At 35.1% G+C, this 18,883-nt stretch overlaps 1 protein-coding gene across 5 annotated transcripts in view; it reads right to left on the bottom strand.

Annotated features, from left to right (window-relative positions):
* FAF2 (Fas associated factor family member 2) overlaps positions 1–10,312 on the bottom strand; it is a 78,236-nt gene extending 67,924 nt beyond the window's left edge. The window contains exon 1 of one of the 5 annotated variants that reach the window (XM_031953724.1): positions 9,948–10,312. In XM_031953724.1, coding sequence (XP_031809584.1) covers positions 9,948–10,010 — 63 coding nt within the window. In that variant the 5' untranslated portion in view covers positions 10,011–10,312. Of the gene's footprint in view, positions 1–8,637; positions 8,739–9,947 lie in introns of those variants that run through there. The other 4 variants (XM_003756865.4, XM_031953723.1, XM_031953725.1 and 1 more) reach the window with 4 other exon arrangements.
* Positions 10,313–18,883: the final 8,571 nt, after the last annotated feature.

Here is an 18,883-nt window from a genome sequence, read left to right as displayed (position 1 = left end):
AACAGAGAAAAGATGAAGTGTCAAATGTATCAAATGTATCACATGGCAACTGACTGAAAAAACTAATTTCATATTTGAAGGAACTGCGTGTCATATTGAATCCACAAAAAAAAAGACTCAAGAGGGACATGGTAGATGGTTTCAAGTACTATAAAGGTTGCCACATGAAGCAGGATTAGAATTGTTGTATTATGACCTTAAAGATACAACCAGAAACAATGGGTGGAAACTGCAAAGAGAAATATTAAGGGTTTGATGTCAGGAAAAAGTTTCCAACAATGAGAGCTGCCCAAAAGGGGACAGACTACTAGAGAATTGCTATTTTTCACTTTATTGGAGTGATTTAAACAAAGGTTGGATGACCTGTATATCCCCAGTGGGAATTCCTCTTAAGTGTGAATTGTACATGACCACCATTGAGGTTCCTACCAACTCTCAAATTCTGTGATCAAGTAATTCAAAAGTCTCTTTATAAAAAAAAAAAAAAAAAAAAATAGAATTTTTCTGATTTCACAAGTAAAAGGAAAAGTACTAGAAGCAACAAACAATCTGCTTAACCTTCAGAGAAAGAGTACTTGGCAAAGTAGTCTTACTACTTTTTTGTTCCTTATTTGTGCCTCCAAGGGCAAATCATTTTGGATCTTAGTTTCCTCACATGCGAAATGCAGGGGGTTGGAATTAGGGGGAAGGGAGGAATTTGACTAAACCAGGAAAAAAAAGAGAAAAAAACCCAAGGTTAGTGAGACTATGAAGAAAAAAAGCACATTAATATACTACTAAATAAAATACTGATGTCTTTTTGAAAAAATATTTAAGGGTTCACAACAACCTTTTTACTCAATGGTTGGCTCTACTACAAGGAGTAAATCCTAAGAATGTTCTTTTATAAAAATACTTACCAAACTTTTATTCTTATTAAAACAAAATTGTTATAAACCATTTATGTCTTCAAAGATCAAGAAATAGCAAAACAATTTTGGCACATGGACATAATAGAATATTATTATGCCATAAGAAATTGGCATGAAAAATACAAAGAAATGTGGTAAGATAACTGAATTGATAAAAGAGTCAAGAAAAGATAATCAGAATAGATACACTTACTAAATAAAATACATCAAGAATCACCTGACATTTTCATAAATACAAGAGATCTCCAAAGCAATCTCAATAGACTTTGGACAGAAAATGCCATATGAATCCACTAAAAGAACTAAGGAGACTGAATGGAAATCAACACATGCTATGTTCATTTCTTTTTTCTATTTTTTTCTTCTCCCCCATGGTTTTTCCCTTTTGCTGTTTTTCTCTCCCAACCATTCATAAAGTAATATATATTAAAAATAAATAAACCTATCAGAACAAATGAATAAATAAATAAATGGATGAATAAACAAACAAATAAATAAGTAAATAAATAAACGTGGGGCCCCCTCCAACAATGCAGGTGGGTCAATTTAATAGTTATCAAGAGTCACTCTGAGTCAAAAAGTCATCAAATCAAGTCAAGTCAAATTGTGATAAGTTTTTCCAATCTGGTTAAGCTGGTCCTCTGTGAAGACCAAGTTAGCACCCTGGATAGCTTAGAATTAGCTGGAGTCAGGATAAGCAAAAGTCCTTGGTCTTTATTCTTGGTTTTTAGGGGTTAAAAGTGAAGAGAATGGACAAAGTATCTCTGTGACCTGTCTTTTCCACCTCCATCACCCAAGTGACTCTGGCTTGTCCTAATCCTTTCCACAATTCTCTGTATATACCAAAAGATTGAACCAGCACAGAATAGTGGGAAGGGCCATTTTCCAAGCATATGCTAACAGAGTATTGTCCAATCGGTAGTTAGCCTCAAATGCTTGGTTATCTGACCTCAGTGCATCAACTCAAGATCTTGTTTCAGCCCTTTACAATCCTCAGACAATATGCTAGGCTTGTATGTGAAATCTTTCAAGCTTGGTACACTTTGTGGAAGCTTTGCCCAAATGACACAGCCCTGCCCTCTCCATGTCATAATAATGTAGAACACAAAACCAGTAGAAGATCTTTACCCCAACACTAAGAGATATAGACAAAGATAGTTATAACCATGACATCCAAAAAAATATGGAAGAGTTCAGATGAGGGAGGAGAGAAAGAAGCCAGGAGAATGGTGCTATTTAAGGTTACATACACCACTAAATAATAATTTGACAATTTCATGTACGATCATTCTTTTGTTTCAATTTGTTGCTACCTCGTTTATTACTCAGATCAACAGTATTCATATCTTAAACATAACAAGGTACCATATCTACAGGTCATTTAGAAGAGTTATATATAGTTCTACCCAAATATACCTTGCTCATGAGAGACTAAAGAATAAGTTTCAAATCTCAACTGAGAAACATTTTCCAAATTTCACCTGGTACACAGGCTTTAATTTGCTACCTGAAAATGCTCCAACTTTTCATGTTTCTCATTTTCACTTAAAACTCAGAAACCTGACATGGGCAAAATAACTTTGTCCTCTCTGGTTTATCATAAAGAGGGCTTTGCTTTTCAAAATGGGAAAACAAAGCCTTTCTAATTGAGGGTATAGTAGCAGAGGAAGTATTACTTTCAAGTCCCCTTGGAAATAAGTGAATAAATGAAAAACATTTAAATATTTATTATGTGCCAAGCAACATTATAAGTGCTAGAGTCACAAAACACAAAATTAAGACAGCCCCTGCCATCAAAGACTTTATATTCTAACGGGAAACAACTACTAAGAAAGTAGTGCTCAGGGCAGGATGTTTTGGCTTAGGAAGTCAAAGAAATGGTAAATAGGAACATAGGATAGTTTGATTTTTTTTTTCAGATATAATGGTAATATCTTAGTAGCATTCCCATAGAAAGGGTTGGAGGAACTGGCATGTTTAGATACAAGAGAGAAGGAATGGATAATTGAACCCCAACAAGTCAGTTCAAGAATTGAGTAGGACTAAGTACTTTAGGGCATGATCTTTGGAGAGCCAGTAGACCAGATTACAGTGGATAAAAATTCCAAAAAGATGGCTAGACAGTTGGAAACATAGTTCAGTGGAGCTTGGGCTAATTATAGTAAACTATATAAATTTATGCCCTATTGGGCATAAACAACTAGGTCCCAGAAATCTGTCTAAGAACACACACTGACCTACATTATGGCCCTTACACCAAGTTTCACTCTCATTACTTCCATTTAATTACTTATTTCCCAAAATCATTTAGGTCATTTACAATAGACTTTAGAAACTTTCAGCAAGATGCTACTACTCAATTAAGAATGAATCCTCTGCAAACTGTAATCTTCCATTACTGGATTTTTTTTTTTTTAATTGGAAAGGGACCTTAGATCAATCTACTTCCTACTGAAGAGGAAAAATATAAACAATGGAATCATACAATTAAAACTAGAATTAATCTTAGAGATTATCTAGTCCAAAATTCTTATTTCAAAGACCAAAGCTTATAGGAGTTGAGTAATTTGCTAAAGGTAACACAGGTAGTTAATGACAGAGACTACAACATATGCCTCCAGACAAAATTCTAGTATAATGTTCTTTCTACTACAATATCCCTTTGTCTCATTTTTCCAGAACTCACAGGCAATGATGACAAAATATGCTCTTCTGAAGGCTAGTAATCTGTGAAATAATCTTATTACCAGTAATCTGACTGCTGATAATCATGAGGTAATCCCTAGGGCTTCTTTAAATCCATCACAGTAGGTTCTCCAATATTTATTGTTCTCATATACACATCACACAATCTATTGATAGGTCCTATACTATCTTCTGATAGCTTACCAAGACTGTTTTATTTGAACAGAATAGGTCTATGTGACAAGTTAAATGCCTCCATGACATGAAAATTCCGAAAAACATTGACAATAGCAGCAGCAGATATTCATCTATCTTATTCTATTCCTTTCTGTGTATATGACCATAGACCTCAGTTTCAAATGGACATTGAGTTGGTATATCTCAAATTATAACTTTCTTCAGGAGTTTAATCTTTAAATGTTATCCATGCCTTATAAAAAATTATAGTGAGTACCCAGTCATAGCACAACTGAAGCAATAAATACAGGGATAATATAATAGTTTCACAATACTAGCAACACGGGAGTAATAAGAGGGATAAATGTGAAGTACCAGAAAATGCTAAGGGCCATAAAGATCCTAATGAAAGAAAAAAAGTAGCCTGTTTTCCTCAAAGAGTTGGAATATGTTTTCTATCAAGTTGCTGGCTCAACAACTAACTTTAATTTGTCAAGCTTAACCATATTAGAAATAAATAATGCTTCACGGCTTTATCCATTTTTTCCATACACCACTCCATTAAATCTGGATCATTGTAACATAGAAAAAAAAGGCTTAGGGACTGGGGAATACTTACAAATGTTTAACAATCAGCTCTCCAGGAAAAAGTTTAATCTTTTAATTAATATTTTCTCTATCACTTTTTCAAGTCTAGCCCATAAACAAAACAAATCAAACCCTAGTAAGTAGCATTTACTCATATCTGAGAAGAGAAACTTAACAATGGGTTCTAGTCCATATGAATTGACTCCTGCATACTTAAATTGATGTAGAATCACAAATATTTAGAACAATAAGGCCATCTAGTGGAACCACCCTTTAATTAAGTTTTTACTTAGGGCAAAATGCAATCCTAACAACTTTTCATTCCTTAAGACTTAATGTGATACCCTCTTCTGGAAGCTTGCTCTTTAATACTTACTAAAGATTTAATACTTACTAAATACTTACTTAATATACTTACTAAATACTTACTTTAATACTTACTAAAGATTACTGAAAATACTACCTTCTTCAGAGTAGGAGCTTACTTTCAAAGCTGTATTGCAAATTTGTTTCTGTCTTTGATCTCCGTAGGGTATGTTCCCAGTAGTAGGGTTATTGTGTCAAACAGTAAGAAAAATTTAGTCATTTTTCTTGCACAATTCAAAATTGATAGCCAAAATGGTCAGACCATTTCATAGTTTAACCAATGGTGAATCAACATATCTGTTTTTCCACAACCCTTCATTTCCTTTTCTTTCTTCCATCTTTGCCAATTTGCAGAGGTTTTAGTGAAACTTCAAAATTGTATTAGTTTATATTTGTTATTTGGAGCATGTTAACCACATAATGACTACTTTAAATTTTTGGAGAAAAATTTTTTATTTCTTTTTTTAATCTTGTGATAAAAAATGATTTGCTGGGTAGGAGAAAAGGGGGGAAATATTCAGAATCTTAAAAGCAAAAAAAAAAAAAAAAAAAAGCTATGTCAATTTGAAGTTTATATACCTGTGACTATTTTATCTACTGAAGAGTAGCTCTTCATTATATATTTGAATCAATTCTCTATGTACCTTGAATATTAGCCTTTTTTAAGGCTAATTTTAAAGGCATTAACGTTACCATTTAGGATAGCAAAGAGGTCAAAATCTTAGAATTATAAGATTTAGTGATACAAGACCCGAGATTTCATCCTGTCTACCCATATCATTTTATAGATGTGAAAAATGAGGTCAAAAGAGAAATGAAGTGACTTGTCCAAAATCACAAGAAACAAAGTTGAGACTAGTTCATCTGATATTAGGTATATCACTTTCCCACTATTTCATACTATTTTTGATTGCCAAGATCTAGATTTCCTTGAGATTAAGTTTTCAGCTCTTTTCTCACTACATATACATTTAATTGTATATACAATTGCCTAAAATGGCTCAAATTTCTATTCTCTTTATCCTCATGACTTCTAAAAATGTCAGTCAAAACCTCCCCTAATGTTCATTCTATTAATGATACACCACTTTCTCTTTAGTAATCAATCATGACATGGTGTCTTATATATGTATCTCATGCAAAATTAATCACAGTACCTTGCACCTAACAAGTAGTTAACAGAAGCCTGTGAAATAGGAGGTAGAGGAGAAAAGAATAGTGTTGGAATTTTCTCCAAAGCATTGTGACTCTGAGGAAACTATTTCTTTACCTTCTGATTTGCTGTAATAAAAATAAGACAGAAATCAAGAAGCCTAAGAACTTAGAAAAATACACTTGTATAAAGCAAGTTTTCAATAGCTATATTTCCTACATGACTTAATATGATTAAAAAAAATCAGGCAAATAAATGAAATGAATAGAAAATGTTTTACACATCAATGATGTATATTTTTTAAGCACCTGTGTTGGGTACTATGTTAGGAGCTGGGGACACAAATATAAAAAAATTATCTTGACATCAACGAGCTTAAATTTTATCAGAGCAGCCAGTATGTATACTTATTAAGTAAATACAAACTATATGCACAGTTTACAAAGAAAAATTTTGGAGAGAAGGATATTAGCTCCTAGAGGTATCACAAAAGGTTTTCATGTAGGAAATAGCATTTAAATTAGCTTTGAGAGGAAATAAGCACTCTAAGAGATGCAGAAGGAAGTGTATTCCAAGCATGAGGAACAGTCTATGAAAAGGCATGATGATAGTAGATGGAATACTATACATGAGGAATATTAGCAGATAGTTCTATATGTGGAAGTAATGAGTCGTTAAGACTGAAAAGGTAGGCTGAAGCCAGATTTTAAAGGACTTTAAAAACTAAGTGGAATTTGTATATGATCCCAAAAAAGCAAGATACCATTAGAGCTTTTTCTGAAGGGGAATGACAACTGAAGTTTCATAGACATTACTTTGGCAACTTTGTGGAGAATGGACTGAAAAAGAGGGAAACAGTGAGACCAATTAAGATAGAATGATAAAAGTCCAGGCAAGTAAAGAGGTACCAAGGCCCTACATTATACTATATTGTACTATTAGAAACAAGGGAACAGATATAAGAGATCTTGCAATGGAAGAATCACTAAAATTTGGGAATTGAAGTGAATTAGTTTAAAGACAATGACTCACAAAATAAGGAAATAAGATGAGTTCTAAGGTTCCTATCAGCTATAGATATTAAGATCCTAAACGTAATGACTGATTCCTAGAACACAATCATTTAATAAACACATATTAAAATAAAAATTTATGTCATTAGTAATTTAATTTTCTTGTTTTATATATACACACACACACACACATATGTACTTCGGGAAATGTGCATTAAGAATACACAAAAGAATCATTTATGATTATATAACTGAATACAGCGTTAAGTTACTGCTGTAAAAACTGGACAAAAAGCTACTGGTCAGAAAACCAAAACCTATCATAACATTAAATAATACAATTTCAAGGAATATATTTTTCTTAAATGTAATGTGTAGACCTGAACTGTGGAGAAGTACACTTGAAACAAGGTGTTAACTCAGTAGAATTAATGAGATAATTGATTCTCTAGTTAACATATATACTTATTATGATGATGTAATGGTTCTCTAGTTCACAAATCAGTATGCTGTAATGATGTAATTACAATAGGGTATATAAGGGCTAAGAAGGACTGGAAGACAGATATTCTATCTTTGACCAGCTTTGTGGTGATTCTCCTTCCTGCCTCCTGCACTAACGGAGAAGACTGGGTCTGACTATGACAGAAAGCTAGCCCAAAACACTACAGTAATGACTTGTATTAATTGTCCCATTCAAAGAAATACAAATTACATCTAACACTTTAATTCAAAGAAACTTAACATGTAAGCATTCATTCAAATGAGAATTTGCTTAAGACATGCTAAATTTTTTTGTTAATACAATTGATTTAATTTTCATAAATAGAAAACCATATGCTGAAATGGCACCTTAAATGGCACAAATTCAGCAATTAGGTGCTCAACAAATATGCCTAACTTAAAACCTACAAAGTTAATAACTAGCACAATTTAAATCCTAAATCAGAGATTTTTGTCAGACTAGATAAGCACTTCTAAGTAAACAACTATAATTTTTTTTCCCTAAAGGGTTTTTTGTCATAAATGTTTTAGAGTAGCCTTTAAAAAAAATAGATAACAGTGGTAATATTTATTATATTAATTTTTTAAATGATAATTTTCTCTGTTCACATGAAAAAGAGGTGAAGGAAGAGAAAGGAAGATTTTTACGATAATTTTCAAATATGATGCTATATAACTCAGACCTCAGACCTAAGCCTACAGAAAAAATATGATAAAACAGCACTTGTTGGAGATACTTTATATCTTAAAGATGCAAAATTATCATACATTTTAAGTAGGATGAAAGAAATCTAAGATATCTAAATATTTTTTTCTCAAAATAATAAAATTATACAAAACAACAAAAAAGCAGAAGCTTATTCCTATTGTATGACAAATGAAGTTATTATGTCCTAAATCTTGTTTTAGACTTTCAAGCACATTCTGTCTGCAGGGGGGAAAATATATCCATGTTTAATGTTACAATAGAGAGAGATAAGCCAAACCAGAAAGTGATGAATCTGATCCTGACCAATAACAATAAATTATGATGCTTCCAACCAAGTTCATCCTACACTAAAAGCCACTATCCAAACTCTATACCTAATTATAGTTCTTTATCTTACCTAGACACTATTTTGACAGCAGCTAAGACTCCTACAAACTGAATATGTTTACTATCTTCCATAGTCAAATGCATATTCAAGGTTCCATAGTACCACATAAGATTCACAGTAAAAAATAATTTAAAATAACTTACAGCATCTTAAAGCTCTTAGTACCTCAGGTGTATTATCTCTCTATAGTCCTCTAAAAAGAGGTTAGATGGCTTACCAAAGTTAAATGAAGCAAGAAATAACACTGAAGTTAGTGACTTCAGAGCTGAGTCCAGAGCTGAGACCAGGTGACCATTGTTTGCTAATCTTTTTCTTCTGTTTGCTGTGTCATCAGTTTTTCCCCACTCAGGCTTACAGACGATCCTTACTAAGTTTTAGGCAAATAATATTTAAGTTTCTGTGATCATATTTCTATTCAGGATATATAATTTTAATTTTACAACCAAAAACTATTTACCAAGTCTAAAATATTCATCGAATTATATCAGCTAAACTATAACTCCAAATTATAGACTTCTTATCCATCATTCCATTAAAAAAAATATGACATTTAAAAAATTGAAACATTTATAGAAGAAAATTACTAAAAGTATCATTTTAGATGATTAATCCTTCAGGCAATGTCATCCTACTTCTATTCCTCTAACCTGGCACTAATCTATTCATTAAGATTTAGAAAGAAAATGTATTATTGGCTTTAGAAAACGATCCTAAAACCAATGGATACCATTCATTTTCCCCACCCCTCCATCTCTCATATTCTCAGCCTCTTTATTATAAACCTCCCCGATCCTCCCGTGTTAACCCTAATAATGTCAGGGCGCTGGAAATACAGCCTATAGCTGCCCCTAGCTGGGTGATCAGTTTCAGAACAAATGCTCCCGCACTACGGCCCATGGAGGAGGGATAACTAGCAGGGAGAGATTCAGGACGTAAACGAGAGTAGATTCCACTAGTAAGTTAGGGTTGACAACACTGGGTCAAATACTTGGGGGAGGGGAATGTTACTAAGTGAGAGGGGTGAAGTGAAGAGGAAAGGGAAAAGCGACTAAAGGACGAAGGGGCAAAGTGAGAAAAGGTGAGGAAAGAAAACAAGAGGAAGGGGAAGAGAGGAAAAATAAAGGCGGGGGGGAGAGGAAAGGAAGGAAGGGGAGAGAAATGGGGAAAGGGGACAGGGAGGAAGGAGAAGAGGGGAGATCTATAGAGAGCAACAGCGAGGAGAGCGGCGGTACCCCGGGCCAAGAGCCAGCGAAAGACCAGGCTGGTGCCAATCCAGGGGGCGCGGTGGGGTCTGTGAAAGGGGCCGGGAAATCCGAGGGCAGTTGGCTGCAGGGAGGGGGGAGTCCCCACGGGCCGTGACTGACAGGTGCTGCCATCTGCCAACACAAGGAGGGTGGGTACGGCGCTCCCCTGCGGACCCTCAGCAACGTGTGTGCTCTCGGACCCTCAATACCTGGAACTGCAGCAGCTTTTCCGTCTGCTCCTGGGTTAAGTCCCGCTCCTCAGGCGCCGCCATTTTGCCGCCGCCTCTACGCCTCTGACCCGTCCGCACCGTCACCCGCCGGAAATGACCTCATCCGTACCCGCTTCCGGTCCCGGCCCGCCACCGTGGGCTGTCTGGTCCCGGGCTCGCGATTATGCGGCGGCTACCTAATGCTGGTGGGGCGGCTGCAGAAGGCCACCTCTTGAAGGCACGCCCCTTAACACTTCCGGAAATTCCCGAAGGTGCTCGGGTAGCTCACGTGACTTCTTTACTAAAGCGAGGCTCAACGCATACCCGCAATCCCTGGAATGGATCGCTGGTGATTCCGGAAGCTGCGGAGTCCTTCTGGGCTGATCCCGGATGTCGTGTAAGGACCGGAAGCGCGTGGAAGCTGGAGGCACTTTTTTTTTTTTTCTTCGAGGGCTGTCGCACGTGCGAGTACTCCGGCCTCTTAGGAAAGCTGTGAAATGTTACTCGCCCTGAAGCCTCGCTGGTTCATCAGACCCTCCCAGGCCCTTCCGCCTGTGTGAAGTTCCCCGGCCTTTTCCGTTGTGTGACCGTGAGAAGGATGCTTTAGAATTGAGGCTCGCTCAAGACAAGTAGAACAAGTGTAGAGGGAACATTGTGCCTTCTCAGCGCCCTCAGGTTGAAGGAAATCCCAATAAACTTTGGATGGAAAACACGATCCACATCCAGAGAGAGAACATGGAGACTGAATGTAAATCACATGTTTTGTTCATCTTTTTTACTTTTTCTTCTGTTTTATTTTTCTCTAATGGTTTGCCCTTTTTGTTTTATTTTTCTCTCCCAACATAATTGATAAGGAAATATGTAAAAAAAAAACAAAACACAAATAAGAAAATAAAATGTACGTGTATAATCAAAAAAATATTTTTTACAAAAAAAAAAAAAAAAAAAGAATTGAGGCTCACCCTGAAAAGTGTGGGCCCGTGCATCGCATTTGGCGTGGGGTGAGGCTTTCTGTAGTCTCCTCTGTCAAATAGGCACTTGCACTCCCCATATTTCATATATGGTTGTGAAGCAGAGGCCCCTTGAAAAAAGTAAATTTCTATTAAATGGGGCATACAGTAATGCCTCTGTTTCCCTGAATTACTCTGCCTCAGTTTCCTGGTAGCAATCCCCCCTTCCCCCCCTTCATGGTCAGTAGGACTGAGATAATTAGGGTTTCGCAGCTCTGGCCACTTTGGCCTTCCAAAGAGTCCTAAAACTGCAAATGGCTTGTCACAAAAACTTAGATGAGATTCTTTCTCTTCTGTCCCAGATGTCCTGTCTCCTAGCTCTTTCACTCCCAACTAAGCAGAATTTGTGATCCTTCCTTCTTCATCCCCAGCCTATCAGTATTAAAAAGTTATGGTCCTTCCTGGAATTTCCATTCTACCAGTCTTCTGCCTGCCTTCCCCCCCTGCCTCTTGCCTTTGTTTCTCTGATCGCTAGAGCCCTATAAAAGTCTCTGGAATTACTCCATGGACGATAGATGCTTTGAGATAAGAGTCCCATACAAGCCTGCTGGCTAGTACGGCTGCCAGTCCAACTTCTCCACTATTACAATATTAAAAATCTCTAATCTCTGTTTTGCCTCAGTTTATCCTGCATTACATTTCTTCCCACCCCAAAGCAGCTCCTTGAATTTCTAGGGCTTCATCATCCTGGCTGGGCATTTTCTGTCCTTCCCCTATCTGACTTTCTCTAGTTCTGCAACCTCCTGGTCCATCCTACATTATTCCTTTCCCCACTTTCCCCTATCCCCAACTCTGGCCTTCACTCCTTTCTGCCTTGAAAATCCCAATTTCAATCAGTCATGTCTGACTCTTCATGATTCCATTTGAGTTTTCTGGGCAAAGTTATTGGAGTGATGGTTTGTCATTTCCTTCTGAAGAATCTGGATTAGCCCCAGTCTATCCTTCCCTTCTTTTTTTTTTTTTTTTAATTTAATAGCCTTTTATTTACAGGTTATATGCATGGATAACTTTACAGCATTAACAATTGCCAAACCTCTTGTTCCAATTTTTCACCTCTTACCCCCCACCCCCTCCCCTAGATGGCAGGATGACCAGTAGATGTTAAATACATTAAAATATAAATTAGATACACAATAAGTATACATGACCAAAACGTTATTTTGCTGTACAAAAAGAATTGGACTCTGAAATATTGTACAATTAGCTTGTGAAGGAAATCAAAAATGCAGGTGGGCATAAATATAGGGATTTATCCTTCCCTTCTGACATTAGCCTTCAGCCACCTTCTATGTCCTCACCCTCCCAATCTATCAAGTTCTTCAGGAGCACAGCCTCAGAATTGAAAAAGATTTAATAAGTCATTTAGTCGAACCTAGACTTTGAATAAATATATAAATAAATATAAAACAAAATTTGCCCAATATTTGTTAAGGCGATGCAAGTACTGGAGATGCTAGGACAAGAATAAGTGTCCCTTTCCTCAAAGATTTTATTTTCTACCAGCATTGGGGGAAGAGGGAAATGCAGATAGTTTGTACAAAAATCAATATATAATGATTTTTTTAAAGAGAAAGATAAAACATTCATGAATAGAAGGATCAGAGAAGGATCTGAGGTGAGCCTTGAAATGAAGCATTTTGAAAGGAAGAAATTAGCAAGAATGGCATTCTTGTCAATCTAATTTGAGATGTTTAAGGATAGAGATAAGAAAAAAAAAAAGCTGGCAAGGTTAAGCTGGAGTCAGATTATGAAGAGCCTTAGCCTGAACATTTTGTAATAAAGAACCACTAAACATTTTCAAGCAAGACACTAAAATAATAAGATCTATGTCTTAAGAAAATTATTTTGGCAGCCCCATGGAAGATGAATTGGAGAGGGAAGAGAGTAAAGGCAGGCTGGTAGATAGATAGAATTAATTAAGTACTTACTATCTGCAAAGCACTCTGCTAGATCAAGTCTGGAATACAGAACAATTCTGATACTAGAAATCTAGGTGACTAGGAGAACAGTAATGCTCTTAATAGAAATGGAGAAGTTTCAGAAGAGAAGGCTTATGGAAGAATATAATTAGGTTTTGAACATGTTGAATTTGAGGTATTCCAAAGATGATAATATGGGACCACAGTTCAGGAGAGATATTAGAGCTGAATATATTGATTTAGTTTAGATTAGATGATAATTGAATTCATATGGGCTAGAGTCAGACATGACTGAAAAATGATTGAACAAAAATATACAAAGGAAGAAACCTTGAGAAAGAAAATCAAAATGGATTCAGGACAGAATTTTTGGAGCAACAAATGTTTAGAGTAAGGAAATAGATCCAGCAAAAACGGTTCATATTCAATGCTTAAGGTGTAGGAGGACAGTAACCAGAAGATGCCATCAGACAAGAGGAAGAATTTGGAGAAAATAAAGTCACAGAAATTAAAGGAAAAAAGATGTTCTCTGAGGTCCTTTCTAGTTCTAAAGCTATGACCTGTGATTTTATGCATATTTAAAAGGCTCTTGGTCACAGGTTCAGGGTCAAAAAGAGTGCTTGTGGTCACTCATAGATCAGACTGTTTCCTGTTTTCAGGGAAGGTTTCAGTGATCAAAATGTATATTCCATTGGGGAGAGTACTTAGCAGGTAGGGATATAATACCATTGTGTACAGAGAAAAGGGAAGGAAAAGGGAGAAAGGAAGGAAAGAAAAGATAGAAGATGGTTGCTTAAGGTTTGCCCTTCTTTGCTTATAAGAATTTGACAATGAAGGATAGGCAGGCTATAGCTTAAAGAGCTGTCAGGGTTAAATGATGATTTTCTATGGATTGGGAGAGATGGAGAGAGTTGTGTCTATTCGTAGACTTTAGGGAAGGAGTCACTAAAGAAGAAAAATTTGAAAAAGACAGGAAGTGATTAAAAGAGAAAGATACTAAAAGATATGAAACACAGAATAAAGTGCACAAGTAAAGGAGTTAGTCTTGATGGGAAAAGGGTACCTCTTCCAGAGAGACTAAAGCAACAGAAGAGAAAGTAGATAAAAATGAAAAAGGGTTTTGAAGTATACAATAGGAAAGATGAGAGTGCTCACAACTGCTAGCATCATTTTTCTCAGTAAAGAAGGAGGCAAAGACATCTGTCAAAAGGAGTGGAAGGTAGAAATGATATTGAGATTTGAAGAGAATACAAGAGCTGAGAGGGTTTGTAAACAATAGTTTCTGGAAGCATGAAGGCCTAGTTAAGGTTCAGGAGTCATTTTTCAGTTGTAGCCAACTCTTTATGACTCCATTTGAGGTTTTCTTGATGGATACTGGAGTGGTTTTGTTGTTCCCTTCTCCAACTCATTTTACAGTTGAGGAAACTGAGGCATACAAGATTGAGTGACTTTCCCAGGGTCCCTCAGCTAATCAATCTCTGACATCAGATTGGAATTCAGGAAGATGTCTTCTTGGATCCAGGCCCAGCATCCTATTCACTGTACCTCCTAGATGCCCTTAGTTTGAGATTAGATAACATAAATTTGTAGTGGACCCAGTTGGCATTATAGTGTGACTTCTTCAATCTGCATTAATCTGCACAGGAATAGGAACAAAAAATGGATGAAGATGGGAGTAATTTGAAGACTTGCGTGATGGGAATGACACAAAAGTAAGGGAGTAAGGTATTTAAAAGTTGAGAACAAAGTTTATGTCAGCTGGCTAACTATGAGGTCAAGAGGAGGAGGAAGGAGGTGCAAGGACATACACATAGTGTCCAGAAGAAGAGTACTTATATCTCATTGTAATCAAACTTTTTAAGAACAGATCTGGAATATAATGTTCAGTTTTGTTCCATATTTTGGGAAGGGCAAGATATAGGCTATGACTTTCGCCTTTCGGCAACTATGATATGTAGGAGACTAGGAGATATGCCACAGAAATTGCTGAAGAAAATGATTGAAATAAATGGGGATACTTAACCTGAAGAATAGATAACTTTATGGGGATATAATAGCTATCTTCAAATAATAAAAGAAGAATCAGACTTGAGAGCAGAGGGAGGGTAGAGTTAGAAAGAGTTGTGGAAAAAATGGCTACCAGCTGAAACATTAGCAGAGGAGGACAGCTAGGATGGTGAGAAGCTTTAAGACCATATCACAGGAAAACTTAGAATAGCCTAGGAACAAGATTAAAGGACATCGCATAGTAATAGAACTAGAACTGAAATCTAGGTTCTCTGATTCTAAATCCATTACCTACCTCAATACCTTGGCAAGTCACTTAACCCCAAATGCCTCAGCAAACAAACGACTTTCTTCTTCTACCTAAATTAATTTACTTATTCAGAGCCATGTGAATCAAACAACCAACAAATATTTTATAGGGCTAGAAAAAATAACAAAATATATCTGGATGAACAAAAAGTCAAAAATATCAATGACATGAATGAAAAAAAAATTCAAAGAAGGTGACCTACCCATACCAGATCTAAAATTATCTTATAAAGTGGCAAACATCAAAACTATTTTGTACTTATTGTTGCCATATATAATGATCTCCTGGTTCTGCTCATTTCACTTAGCATTAGTTCACGTGAGTCTCTCCAGGCCTCTCTGAAATCATCCTGTTGGTCGTTTCTTACAGAACAATTATATTCCATAATATTCATATATCATTATTTATTCAGCCACTCTCCAATTGATGGGCATCTACTAAGTTTCCAGTTTCTAGCCACTACAAAAAGGGCTACCACAAACATTTTTGCACATGTGGGTCCCTTTCCCTCCTTTACGATCTCTTTGGGATATAAGCCCAATAGAACCACTGCTGGTTCAAAGGGTATGCACAGTCTGATAACTATGCTCAAAAAGTTATCAAATTGATACTAAGTGAAATGAGCCAAACCAAGAGAGCATTATACATGGCAACAACAAAACTATACAATGATCAATTCTGATGGATGTGGCTCTCTTCAGCAATGAGATGATTCAAACCACTTCCAACTGTTCAGTGATAAAGAAAGCCATATATACCCAAAGAGAGGCCTGTGGGAACTGAGTGCATGCATAGGTTTTGTAAATAAAAAGCTTTAATTTAAAAAAAAGAAAGATTTAAAAAAAAATCAACCTATTTGGTACTAAGAAATAGAAAGGTGGATCAGTGGAATAGATTAAGAACACAGAACACAGTAGTAAAAGACTACAATAATTTACTGTTTGATAAATCCAAAGATTCCAGCTTCTGGGATAATAACTCACTATTTGACAAAAACTGCTAGAAAAACTGAAAAACAGTATGATAGAAACTAAGCATAGACCAATATCTCATGCTATATACCAAGATAAGGTCAAAAGGGGTACATGATTTAGATTAAAAGTAGATTAGGAGAGCAAGGAATAGTTTTATATTTTGTCAGATTTATAGAAGGGAAGAATTTATCACCAAACAAGAGTTAGAGAACATTATGAAATGCAAAATAAATAATTTAATTTCCATTAAATTAAAACCTTTTTGCACAAACAAAACTAATACAACCAAGATTAGAAGGAAAGCAGAAAGCTTGAAACAATTTTTATAGCCATTGTTACTGATAAAGGCCTCATTTCTGAAATGTATAGAAAACTGAATCAAATTTATAAGAATACAAGTCATTCTCCAATTGATAAATGGTCAAAGGATATTAAATTACAGTTTTCAGATGAAGAAATTGAAGCTATTTATAGTCTTATAAAATATCTAAATCACTATTAATTAGAGAAAGGCAAATTAAGCAACTCTAAGGTACCATCTCACACCTATCTGATTGGTTAATATGATAGAAAAAGAAAATGATAAGTGTTGGAAAGAATGTGGGAAAAATAGAATACTAATGCTTTGTTGGCAGGGTTGTGACTTGATCTACTCATTCTGGAGAACAATTTGGACCTCTGGCATAGGGCTATAAAACTATACATATCTTTTGATTCAAGAATACCATTATTAGATCTGTATCTGAAAGAGATCATTAAAAGGGGGGGGGAAAGACCCAGATATATAAAGATATTTATAGTAGCACTTTCTGTGGTGACAAATGATTGGAAATTGAGAGGATACTCATCAACTAGAGAATGGATGAATGACTTGTGTTATATGATTGCAATGGAATACATTTGTACTATAATAGGCAGGCTGCTTTCAGAAAAACCTAGAAAGATACAGGAAGTGATGCTGAGTGAAGTAAGCATTATTAGTATATAGTAATATTCTCATTATGCAATGATCAACTGTGACAGACTTGATTTTTTTTTTTTAACAATACAAAGATCTAAGAGAATTTCAAAAGACTCATGAAGAAAATTCTATCTACTTCCAGAGAAAAAACTGTGAAGCCTGAATACAGATCAAAGCATACTATTTTTACTTTTTTGTTTTTCTTTCTCATGGTTTTTCCTTTTTGTTCTGATTCTCCTCTTATAATATGATTAACATAGAAATGTTATTGATACGATTGTATATGTAGAGTCTATATCAGATTTTTTGCTGTCTTGGGGAGAGGGGAAGGGAAGGGGAAGGAAGAAAAATTTTGAACTCAAAATCTTATAAAAAAGAATGTTGAAAACTATCTTTACACATAATTAGAAAAATACTATTGAATGGAAAAAAAATTTAAAATAAACTCCAGCAGCGTATTTCTCATGAATATGTCAAATGTACATGTTTTAAAAGATATAACAGTGCTAACTTTGTTCAACTGATTATTAATACCATGTGAAAGCATAAAATAGAGAGATATATTCTCATCAAAAGCATTTATCTCCATTATGGAAGATATATAATGTAGAGTCTAAATGGCGTAGAGATTCCTAGCTGGTGTTATCCTTCATGTGCTCTTATCTTTGTATTACATTTTGTCTGCTGCATTAATCCCTGGAACCTTATTAAGTCTCTTAAATAAGAACTATAATGACTCAAAAGAGTTTGAACTAACCATCCAAAAAAACCAACCAAACAAACAAACAAAAACCAAATGGATGAAGATATAGTTTGCAATTATATGAATAATTATATGAATATGAATATGGTACTAGTGGTGAACTTGATTTCAATTCCCAGATAAAGTCACAAACACTTTTTTTTAAGAGGATGGTTTGTAAACACTTAGGAAACCAGTGATATCAAAAAGCCAATGTGACTTTGTTAAGAATAGATCATGACATGTATACTTATTGTGTATCTAAGTTATATTTTAATATATTTAACATCTACTGGTCATCCTGCCATTTAGGGGAGGGGGTGGGGGGGGTAAGAGGTGAAAAATTGGAACAAGAGGTTTGGCAATTGTTAATGCTGTAAAGTTACCCATGTATATATCCTGTAAATAAAAGGCTATTAAATTAAAAAAAAAAAAAAAAGAAAAAAATAAAAAATTAGTTAAAAGCAGAAAAAAAAAAAAAAAAGAATAGATCATGACAGAATATGCTTTTCCTTTTTTTTTTGGCCTGAAACACTGATTTTACATACATACATGCATATACGTTTGTGTGTTTGTGTGTGTGTACGTATTAGAGTAATTTTTTTTTCATTGATTCCATTGATATTTTAAACTTTTTGTTATCCCAGATGAATTTTGTTATTTTTTTCTAGCTCTATAAAATAATTTTTGGTAGTTTGATTAGTATGGCATCAAATAAGTAAACTGATTTAGATGGGATTGTCATTTTTATTATATTTATGGCCTACCCATGAACAATTATTGATTTCCAATTATTCAGATCTGACTTTGTGTGAAAAGTGTTTTGTAATTGAGTTCATATAGTTCTTGGGTTTATCTTGGCAGGTCAATTCCCAAATATTTTATATTGTCTATTGTTATTTTAAAAGGAATTTCTCTATTCCTTGCTGCTGGGCTTTGTTGGTAATATATAGAATATATAGAAATTGTGATGATTTATGTGGGTTTATTTTATATCTTGCAACTTTGCTAAA

Source organism: Sarcophilus harrisii, chromosome 2, assembly GCF_902635505.1.
Source record: "Sarcophilus harrisii chromosome 2, mSarHar1.11, whole genome shotgun sequence".
In the NCBI taxonomy this organism is placed as follows: domain Eukaryota; kingdom Metazoa; phylum Chordata; class Mammalia; order Dasyuromorphia; family Dasyuridae; genus Sarcophilus; species Sarcophilus harrisii.
This window is presented reverse-complemented; position numbering and strand designations above follow the sequence as displayed.